Source organism: Myotis davidii, unplaced genomic scaffold, assembly GCF_000327345.1.
Source record: "Myotis davidii unplaced genomic scaffold, ASM32734v1 scaffold164, whole genome shotgun sequence".
Taxonomy (NCBI): Eukaryota; Metazoa; Chordata; class Mammalia; order Chiroptera; family Vespertilionidae; genus Myotis; species Myotis davidii.
The window spans coordinates 3,014,785-3,025,484 of record NW_006296417.1 but is presented as its reverse complement, the minus strand read 5'-3'; the positions used below and the strand labels follow the sequence as shown (position 1 = coordinate 3,025,484).

At 45.2% G+C, this 10,700-nt stretch overlaps 1 protein-coding gene and 1 long non-coding RNA gene across 4 annotated transcripts in view; one reads left to right on the top strand and one right to left on the bottom strand.

The window, feature by feature from the left end:
• AKAP13 (A-kinase anchoring protein 13) overlaps positions 1 to 10,700 on the top strand; it is a 66,215-nt gene that overhangs the window by 30,384 nt on the left and 25,131 nt on the right. For all 3 annotated transcript variants that reach the window (XM_015569132.1, XM_015569131.1, XM_015569133.1), the window contains 3 exons: positions 2,326 to 2,368; positions 3,254 to 3,386; positions 8,617 to 8,791. In XM_015569132.1, the coding sequence (XP_015424618.1) occupies positions 2,326 to 2,368; positions 3,254 to 3,386; positions 8,617 to 8,791 (351 nt within the window). The remainder of the gene's footprint in view (positions 1 to 2,325; positions 2,369 to 3,253; positions 3,387 to 8,616; positions 8,792 to 10,700) is intronic.
• The window catches only part of LOC107184371, a 26,593-nt gene continuing 25,214 nt past the window's right edge, over positions 9,322 to 10,700 (bottom strand). The window contains exon 3 of the long non-coding RNA XR_001515196.1: positions 9,322 to 9,333. This is a non-coding gene — a long non-coding RNA (uncharacterized LOC107184371). The remainder of the gene's footprint in view (positions 9,334 to 10,700) is intronic.

Sequence of the window (10,700 nt, the reverse complement as noted above, 5' to 3'; positions counted from 1 at the left end):
CCCCCCCCCCCCCCCCCCCCAGTCCTTTTCCGACACTGTAGGTTTCAGATCAGTATGTTCGTATTTGACGTTACCCAGTTTAAAGACCTGACAAGGCTGCTTCATCTCAATGTATTCATAATAGTGTGGGAGGTAGGTCAGCATGGTGGATAAAACAGGCCCCAGTAGCGTTTCTTCCGCCACTAGTAGAAAATTGTGATGATGAAAGCGATGATGGGCTCATAAAGGTATAGGAGCTTGAAGAAACCTTTGAGTCAAGAATACAGCATTCCTCAAAACGTATTCCTTAAACTCAGAAACACCAGTGAGCATTGGGGGCGGGGAGGCACAGAAGGGTTGTTTCATGGCCAGACAAATGTAAGAAACTGGTTTAAGCAGGTTTCAGGTGCTGGTATGTACACTGTGAATTTCCCAAGGCAGTAAGTGTTCAATATACTGTGTTCACATACTTACTAACAAATTAATTTAATACAGATTGCTTTGCTTTTGTCATTAATTATGTGATGGAAATAACGTTGGTTATTTCATACTCAGAGCCATGGAGATTAATGTCTGTTCTTAGAACCACTTCTAAAAGATCATAGTAAATGAGTGAAAAAAGTTTTCAGCATTGGGAAGGTTGAAAGCCCTTACAGGAGTCAGAGTCTCCCAGTGCTCAATTACACACTGTTGGTACAGTTTTTTAATTTATTTGACAGAAATCTGCTGGGAGCCTATTTTGGGCTAGTCTCTGTGCTGGCTGGTATTTTTATGGCTTTTCTTTTCAGTTTGTTAAAATGACTCGTGTGGTGACTTACTAGGTAGTTGCTTAAGTGCACAGGAGTCCTGGCAGGCGGAGAGTTAATGCTGCATATAGCCTTCAGGGCGCCTGTGGGTGGAGAAAGTTCTAACTCCACTGATGTCAGCCAACCTTTGCAGGGAGGGGTGTTTGTTTTGTGTAAGTGAATGAAGGCCTAAGGTTAAAATGCTGCTGATTTCACACCTAGACCAGGCAGAACTGAGGGGCAGGTCCCAGATCTCACTCTTATGGGTTCCTTGGTAACCATGCATCCTAAGTGAAATAGAAGATCGCTAAACAGGTAAATGGAAAACCAGAAGGCAGACATTTGAAGATGCGGAGTTTAAGTTTCTTATGCAGTGTTCCCGCCTGTTGGCTATGTACTTAGTAATAACTACAATTTTGCATTTCTGTTCAGAATCTAGGACAGTTTGGGAGTTTAGGGGTTAATAATAATGGTGTGCCCTCTGTTCTACTTATTGCCCTGCTGTCTGACGCAGCCTTAGTTTTGTTTTTTTTAAATATATTTTATTGATTTTTACAGAGAGGAAGGGATAGGGATAGAGAGTTAGAGACATCGATGAGAGAGAAACATCAATCAGCTGCCTCCTGCACACCCCCTAAAGAGGATGTGCCCGCAACCAAGGTACATGCCCTTGACCGGAATCGAACCTGGGACCCTTGAGTCCGCAGGCTGACGCTCTATCCACTGAGCCAAACCGGCTAGGGCAGTTTTTTTGTTTTCTTTGTTTTGAGAGGACCTTTATGAAAGCTGGGGTCAGGGAAACGAGGGAGTGCCTAGGATAGAAGCAGCAGCAGGGGATCCTCGGTCTGGCTTAGCCTTCGGCTTGATGACCCTTCAGTGTCTGGTCCGGGCGTTGTGGAAGGAGGAGGATGGACCTGCGCTACTCAGTTTACCAAGCACCAGCCTGGAGAGGGCCTCAACATCTTTGTCATCCCCTCCTTTCCCAGACGAGGAAACGAAATCCTGAGATCTCAGCCCAAGTTAGATACACGCACGGCCAAGGCCCCCTACGCCAGCTCGGATGCTGCTTCCTGCTCACTCACCCATCCCAGGGACGCGCAGGAAAATACCACACACGTTAGCTAGGCTTTTAGTATAAAAATGTCTGAATGCAAAGTAAACAGCAAACCGATGATGACATTTAATTTCCCATTTTGTATTCTTCCTGTGACATCATCTATGAATGATGGCCAATAGGAACTGAATTTGATAAGAACAAGAATTAAACATGTTTTATGTATGTTTGAACATTAGAAAAACATTCTTAATTTGGGGTTTGTTCCATTGAATCCTGGATAAAACATTTTTCCTGGGAAATTGACTCCCTATCATCATTCTAATTTGAGGGTTTCAAGTTTCATTTTCTTTCTACCAAACCCTTAGGAGGAGAAGGCACCACACACTGGCTTTCAGATGCTGTCTCTGCTTCATCTGTGTCCTTGTAAACATTTTAGACATTTTCTCTCTCTTTCGGGTACAAGCCTTTGGTTCTCACTGTTTCTCTGCCATTTTTGTGTTCTAGGTTCCCGGTCTTTCCACAACACCAGCGCTAATCTGACGGAGAGGTACTGTCCATTTATTTGTTACTCCTTTTCCCAAGGGGAAATGCAGACAATCCAAAATGTGTTGTGGCATTTATTTAAGTTAATTGAGTTCATTGGGTTCTTACTTTTTTGAGAGAGAAATTTGGAACGGTGCTTAGAAGTGGTTTGTAATGAAGACTGTATCCTTTTTACATAATGTCTTCAGTACTTTTCCCACTTTTATTCTTTACACTGTCCTAATGACAAAGGGCTTGCATTTATTCACATGAGAAACACTTCCGTTTGACTTGATGAGCTTGTGTGCTCTTCGCTTATGGGGATTTTTACTTCATAAATCTAACACCCTTTCGGGGTGTGTGTGTATGTGTGTACAGTAGTCTGTCCCCTTTGTCCTCAAGGGCTACATTCCAAAATTCCCCAGTGGCTGCCTGAAACAGCGATAGTACCAAACACTATGTATACTGTATTTTTTTCTATATATACATACGAATGATAAAGTTCAGTTTATAAATTAGGCACAGTAAGAGATGAGAGCAATAACTAATAAAAATAGTATATTATAACAATATATTGTAATAAAAGTTGTATGAATGTGGTCTTTCTCTAAGTCTCTTTCTGTCCTGGACTCCCCCTTCTTGTGATAATGTGAGATGATACAGTGCCTTTGGCCACAGAACATGGGCTGTTCTCTGACCTTATTGTATCAAATGTTCAGCAGCCCCCGTCCGCCTCTTACTCTGCCTCCCATTTCCATGTGAGTACATAAGGCAGCTGACCCGTAGCTACACGAACACCTGACCAGAATGCTCGTGGAGAAGGATGGAGAAGCTGTTTTAATTTAAAAAAAAATAACTTCTGTAGTCTTTTTTTATTTTTTTTCAAAATAGTCTTTTTGTTTTTATCTAGTATAACAGAGGAGAACTACAGCTTCCTGCCGCAGAGCCCCTCCAAGAAAGACTTGGAAGGGAAGAGTGGGACAAAAGTCAGCCGCACTTTCAGCTACATCAAGAATAAAATGTCCAGCAGTAAAAAGAGCAAAGTAAGTGCCATTGGTCCAGCCAGTGGGTCCGTGGTTGAGCAGTGACCCATGAACCAGAGGGTCACCAGTTCTATTTCCGGTTAGAGCACATGCCCGGGTTGTGGGTTCCATCTCCGGTGAGGGGAGTGCGAGAGTCAGCGGTCAATGATTCTCTCTCATCATCAATGTTTCTGCCTCTCTTTCCTTCTCCCTTCCTCTCTGAAACCAATAAAAATATATATTTTTAAAAAAGACTGAACTAAGAAACTGGAACCTGACCTTTAAAAAAAGTCCCAGCCTCCTTATTTCACAGAATGAAGCACAAAGAAGTATGTTTCAGGCCACAGAACTAGACAATATTAAGGCAGAGCCTCGTGTGGTCGACTTCCAGCAAGTAGTCCTCTAGGTTTCAGGCTCACCCTTAAACAAAATCTGTCACTGAACAGTGTCTTTTTTTAAAAAAAAAAGCTCTTTTAATCTCAGAGGACTAGAGTTTACTGGTGGGAGGATGAAGAGAAAGGGCAGGAGAAAAGGAGGTAATTGGTGTGAGAGGGTAGCCTGTCATCACTGGCAGAAATCGCATCTGCTGACCTCTTGTCAAAATGACAACACTCTTTTGCAATGAGATGGTTCCTCTTTCTCGGCTTCCAGATTCGATCTCTGGGGGCTAGTGTATCTCTAGCAATGGAAACCTCGAAAAATTGCAAGTCTGTAACCTTGATTGCAATCTATTTCATAGTCTCAGATGTTTAGAGTACCCCCGGTGGCCAAATATATTCAGAGGTGTAAGAGTCACCTTTCGTAATTGTTACTAGCTAACTTTAAATAGGATTGTTTTAGAACCTCCAGTAGAACATTTTAGCTTTTGTCAATGTACCAAGCGGTAGTAAGAAATAGAGGAAATACTGAAGCAATACAACTTTAAAATATATTTTTTATTGATTTCAGAGAGGAAGGGATTTGGAGAGAGATAGAAACATCAGTGATGAGAGAGAATCATTGATCGGCTGCCTCCTTCCTGCCAGGCCCCTACTGGGGATCCTCTGCCCACAATCCGTGCATGTGCCCTGAGCAGGAATTGAACCATGATCTCCTGGTTCATAGGTCAATACTCAGCCACTGAGCCACACAGGCCAGAGTAACATTTTTAAGTTACATTAATACCCTGTTTTTATATGTCATTGCACTAACAGTAGAGTGTTATTATGCAGAAGTATTTTATTCTCTAAACTAGTGATTTTTCAACCAGTGTGCGAGAAGAACGTTTAAAACAAGCAGTTCCTGAGTATTTAGGCAGGGGCTCTGACCCCTTTTCCCTTAGATTGTCAATTAAAAACGTGACAACAGCCAACACAACAATAGGCGTCCAGTGTGTGTGGAGTGCCACAAAATATTAGTGATTAGTTTGTTTGCCTCGAGATGGAAAAGGTTGAACATTGCTGCTCTAAATGATAACACAAAAATAAGTGAATAATTTCTTAGTGTGATGACACGAACTCTACTGCTTTTCGTAGTTATTGAATAATGGGACTTTTCCATAATGCTAAACCACTAGAAATGCTATTTTTATGACAATGACACATTTTTACTTTTAAATTATTTTTTAAAGAGATATTATTAGAGCTCATCTAATCTGTTTGCATTGATGTACAATATAGGCATTCGTATATTTAAAGGGAAAATTTCAGCATTTTCTGAGGATTATATTAAATCACCACCTCTAATTCTTCGTAAAGTCTCTAGAAATGGTTTGGAAATTTCCACTTTCCTTATAATTAAGGGTCATATATAAAGTAATTTGAAGTTATTAGCCGAGATATATTAAGTCATTATGTTAATTTGTTATGTAAATTCTAAATATATGGTAATAAACAGTTATATAATATTCAGAGGAGCCAAAGCCAGCCACCGAGGGGCTGACGGTTCCTCTTCTGGATAATGCTGTTTGCCCGTAGCTCCATACACGTAGGATTTGAGAAATTGAGGCTGATCTCCACGTGTCCTTTTAAGCACCATCAGTAGGTGGCATGAGGTGTAGGTAAACGTATTGGTTGTTTTTGAAAGGCGGAGAGCCTAAACAGGAAGCACAACAGGAAGGCTGGCAGTTTCTGCTTTTGTCTCCCAGCACCTTTGACAGAGAGGACTGTTTCCGCTTAGTGAGTGCTTGCTACAGAGCGTTCAGACACCAGTGTGCATACCCGCGTCGTGTTCCCCTTCACAGGAGGGGGTGGCCCTCCGCAGACTGCCTGCCACGCAGCTGCCCTCTGCAGACAGCGAGGACACGGTCAGCGTGTTTCACACAGAATCCTGATCTCGCCGATACCTTCTTTGAGATCTGCAACGCGACAGGTTGCGTAATCCCAGCCTGTTTCACAGCTGTCCGGAGTGTTCTCTGATTTCTTAAAAAGATGCAGTTGTTTGTCTAATGCTTTTTATAAAATGAGGCATTTGTTTCTATTTTTTTTTGTTGTTGTTGTTAATCCTTCCCTGAGGATATTTTTCCATTGATTTTTAGAGAGAGTGGAAGGGAGAGGGGGAGACACAGAGAGAGAAACATTGATGTGAGAGAGACACATCCATTGGTTTCCTCTCCCACATGCCCCGACCAGGGTGGGGACCTATTCTGCAACCAAGATACGTGCCCTTGACCGAAATCAAACCCAGGACCCTTCAGGCCACCGCTGACGCTGTAACCACTGGCCAGGGCAAGGCATGCTTAGCTTCTAGTGTGAAAACGTTGGCTCAATCCTTGTCAGAGTCCCCAGCCTGCAGCTTCAGCACCATCCACACACACTGCATTTTGGGAAATTAGTTTTGTTTCATTTCCTGTGTCCATCACTTAGGGTAGTTGGCTTACGGGCAGCATTCAAATAGTTAAGCTTGTGTTAAGGAAGCCACTGCCGCACCCTCCCTCTCCCCACCCTCCCTCCCACCCTCCTTTCTCAACCAGTCTCTGGCTTCCTCTGAAGGTTTCTCTAATGGCAGCGTGAAGCTGCTGGGCTGGACCCTGCTGGCATGAGCCCCTCCTTCTGTGAGAGCATCTTTCCTGGCATGGGGGTCAGTCATGTCGGTAAAATGGGGTCGGTTTTATGAAGTACCCCAGATAACAGTGAGGTTCGTAGGATCAAAACATGGGGAGGTAAGAGCCTGGCTTCTCTGAAGCACTGACTTTAATAAACACAGAGACAATGGAGTGTATTGTTCTGTTTTGTTTGATCCTTGGAAGGACGGCTTTGGGTTGTTGTAAGGATGAGGGTATTATTTGTTATATATTCAGACTTGAAAGGCATTGCAAGGTTTGAGGGAGTAAGTTGCCATAGCTTTGTTTTACTCTTGGAGCATGCATAGCTTTCTGGAGCATAAAGTCAGGTGCTTTTCAGATGAACATTGTATATATATATATATATGGAAAAGCCTTCAACAAAATTAAGTTCAAAGAAAGAAATTACTTGATAAACTTAATTTTTGCTAATGACTTTTATTAGAGCTTTATGTACTTTAGCGGTTACTAATTTCCCCTCATAACAGTTTCCTGTTTTGTAAAGTGAAGTACAGTAGTTTCTCTCCCTTCCTCTCTTGTTATTTTTTAGAGTTTAAAGTGTAGCAATTCCGTGCTTAGGTTTTTATTGTGTGTTCTGCTAAAAAGGACTTTGCCTGCACCGTAGACTTAGCAGACAGTCGTCATTTCGGTTCTGAGTAGGAGGCCGGAGGCCTGGGTCCTGCTGATCGTTTGCTGTGTGACCTTTTGTGAGTCAACAGACCTCTCCAGCTCCTGGCAGGGGAATGACGTGAAGGGAGCTGAGCTGTAGGGTCGGCCAGGTCTGCATCGTAATCCCAGCCGGGCATTACTAGTGTGGGGCCTCCAATGCGGCATTCACCGGCTCCAAGCTGGTAACTAGTCCTTAGTGACTCCTTAGGTGGTTGTGAGAAAATGCATGTAAATTGCTTTTGGCGGTGCATGGCACATGGGAGTGCTTCAGAAATGTCGCTGTCCTTGATCTTGATCTTCTCAGTAGTAAAATGGGAAGCACAGTGCCCACCCTGCCTACTTCAGAGTTGCTGAATCAGATGAAATAGCTTGTGAGGAAGGCGTTGATTCAGAAGGTGAGGCATTCCGTAGTTGTCATTATCACGGGCTTTGGGGTGCTCATTTCCCAGGAATTTTTTTAGATTGCAGCAACAGAATTGCATTCCCTGGAAAATGGGTGCCCCACAGGTAGTGATTGTGAGAACCTCGAAGTGCGTTCTTCCTACTCTGCGGCTTGTAGCTCACGGCCCAGTGGGTTTGAAAGGAAACTTCTCAGTTGCTGTTGATGAGCCAGCTGGATGCGCTGACAGTGCTCCTAATAACCTTGACATTGTCCACTTTAAGTTCCTCCTCCCCCCAGTTTGAAAATTGGGCCAGCGTGAGCATCTGTGCACCGTCGCGTTCCAATGAGTAAGAACTGAACGTGTAGATGTGGGTGTGTGATACTTCTGGCTGGAGTGAGGGAGACAGCTCAGAGACGGGCCCTCACTTGGGTTGGGATCGGTGTAGGAAGTCGGAGAGGCACCTCGGTAATGTTTGTGCCCCTCCATCATCGTCCTCTCCCTCAGGCTGCTCCCGAATTCCCGCTGCCCTCTGCTCATTGCTCGCTGCTATGCTTGGGTGTCCTGAAGAGGGTTCTGGGCCACTCTAGACACCACCTTCCCTAGCACTGGAGGCCTCTTTCTGGTGCTGGGCCTTGGGCATGGTGTTTGTCGGTGCAAACAGGCACCGAGTGAGCCAGCAACAGAGCTGCTTAGCCTGACCAGACTTCCTGTGTTTTTTCACAAGTTAATTTTTTAAAAATGGTTGACCTGGCCAGTTTCAGTCAATGGTTAGAGCATGAGCCTGCACACCGAAGGGTCACAGGTTCGGTTCCGGTCAAGGCCCATGCCTGGGTTTCTGGCAGATACCTGGTTGCAGTTTAGCTCCCTGCCCCCAGTCGGGGTGCGTGTGGGAGGTGACCAATCCATGTGTCTCTCTCACAATTGCTGTTCCTCCCTCCCTCCCTCCCATCTATTCTTTCTGAGGAAGCCATGGGGAAATATCCTCAGCTGAGGATTAACAAAATGTAAAAATAAAGTAAAACATCATTGTCTAGGACATGTTGCCTGACTTTCGTTCCAAGCTTCCGCCCACCGCTGCTGGCCACGTGCCATCCTGGTGGCTCAGGGGAAGGGAAGGCCTTCCAGTGTTCAGTGAACCTTTGGTTCTTTTCTTCGGCAGGAAAAGGAGAAAGAGAAAGATAAAATCAAGGAGAAGGAGAAGGATTCTAAAGAGAAGGAGAAGGACAAAAAGCTCCTCAACGGCCACGCGTTCAGTGCCATTCCCGTCGTGGGGCCCATCAGCTGCAGCCAGTGTGCGAAGGCCTTCACCAGCAAGGACGCCTACACTTGTGCAAGTACGAGACGCGCTTCCTCCTGTCCTCGCTCACGGACCTCCTTTCTCGTTTCCTGGCCACCCTTCCCCTATCTCTTCCTCCTCTGTATGGAGAAGTAGCCCTTTGTATATCCTTCTTTAAACACCATGAAGAAGTACGTTCTGGGTGTAGAACATAGAGCCTGTCTGTTTTTTTCCCAGAGAGCTCCAGTTTCAGACTTTCTGTCCTGTTGTCCCCAGGCCCCAGCACAGTCTCACAGGCACCAACTTAGAAGCCACCAGTCGTCCCCGGTCAGGTCAGCATGCTCCCTTTTCTTCTGGTACCCGCTGTGTGCATCAGCAGCCTGCCAGCATCACGGTGTGCAGACGGCCAAGGGAGGCTGCCTCTGTGCGGGGGTGCTCCCTGTGACCTGTCGCCCCTGCTGAAAACCACCTGGAACCCCAGTCTGTTCCCTGAGCATGGTTCCTGCTTTTTTTTTTTTTTTAGTATATTTTTATTGATTTCAGAGAGGAAGGGAGAGGGAGAGAGAGATAGAAACATCAATGATGAGAATCATTGATCAGCTGCGCCCTGCACACCCCCTTCTGGGGATCGAGCCCACAACCCGGGCATGTGCCCTGACCGGGAATCAAACCGTGACCTCCTGGTTCATAGGTCGACGCTCAACCACTGAGCCACGCCGGCCTGGTGGTTCCTGCTTTTGATAAGATGCTGCTCTGAGATGGAGACTGGCTAACTGCTTCTGTCAAGGACCACATAGCAAATATCTTAGACTTGGTGGCAACCCCTACTGCACTGTGTGGTTTAATGCAAAATCAGCCATGGACAGTGCCTAAACCAATGAGCATGCTGGGTTCCAGTCAACTTCATTTATGGACAGTGCAGTTGAATTTTATGTAATTTTCATGTGTCAGGACATATTCATCTTTTTAATTTTTTCAACCATTTAAAAATGTGAAAACCCTTGGTAGCTCACGGACAACGAAAGTAGGTCATGGGGCAGCTCTGACCCACATGCAGGCATTCGCGGACCCTGCTCCAAGGCACTGCGTCTGAAAATGCTGCACAGACGGAAAGTAGTGATGTCGGTAGCACACACCCAGTGAATACAGGAGGCTGCTGTGGTCAGAGGGGCCCACTCTGGAGACCCCGCTGCCCCAAGCCCAGCCTGTCACCCGGAGGCTGGGGCGATGAGCATCATGTCATCCCTGTAAACAGTTCAGACTAAAGAGTGACTAATCCAGGCTCCCAGAAGCGCTTCTCAGGCTGTGACGTCACGACATTCGCTTGTTTGGGGTCATTTGCTTGGAGTGTCCCAAGTGATTTGTTACTAAAAATAGTTGCCTTATTGAAATTGGAACTTTTGTAAAGTTCATTTGAGCAGATTCAAAGTTACTGCGATAATAATTCCCATCTCTTTTTTCCTGGACAGAACAGCTAACACACAGCCCCCAGCTTAGCTTATCTGTGCTACAGAGCTTGTGACTTTTTAAGGCTGGCTGTATCCCTCACATTCTTGTAAAGTTACTTCTGTGGATATATTATTCCCCCAATGTTGTCCGCAGCCCTATTTGTCTTACTGTGCAATTTATTTATTTTTATAGATTTTTTTTTTAGAGAGAGAGGAAGAGAAAGTGAAAGAGAGATAGAAACATTGATGAGAAACATCAGTCGGCTGCTTCCTGCACGCCCTCCCCCCTCCCCTGGGGGATCAAGCCCACAACCTGGACATGTGCCCTGACCAGGAATCAGACTGGTGACCTCTTGGTTCATGGGTCGACGCTCAACCACTGAGCCACACTGGCCGGGCGAGACCAGATTTCTTGATTGGCAGTATGAATTGAAAAGAACCAGACAGCAGAAAGGAACAGTTGGGTAGGGCTGGTGTGCACCTAAGGTTCAAAAATACATTTTAAATTTATACCCCCCC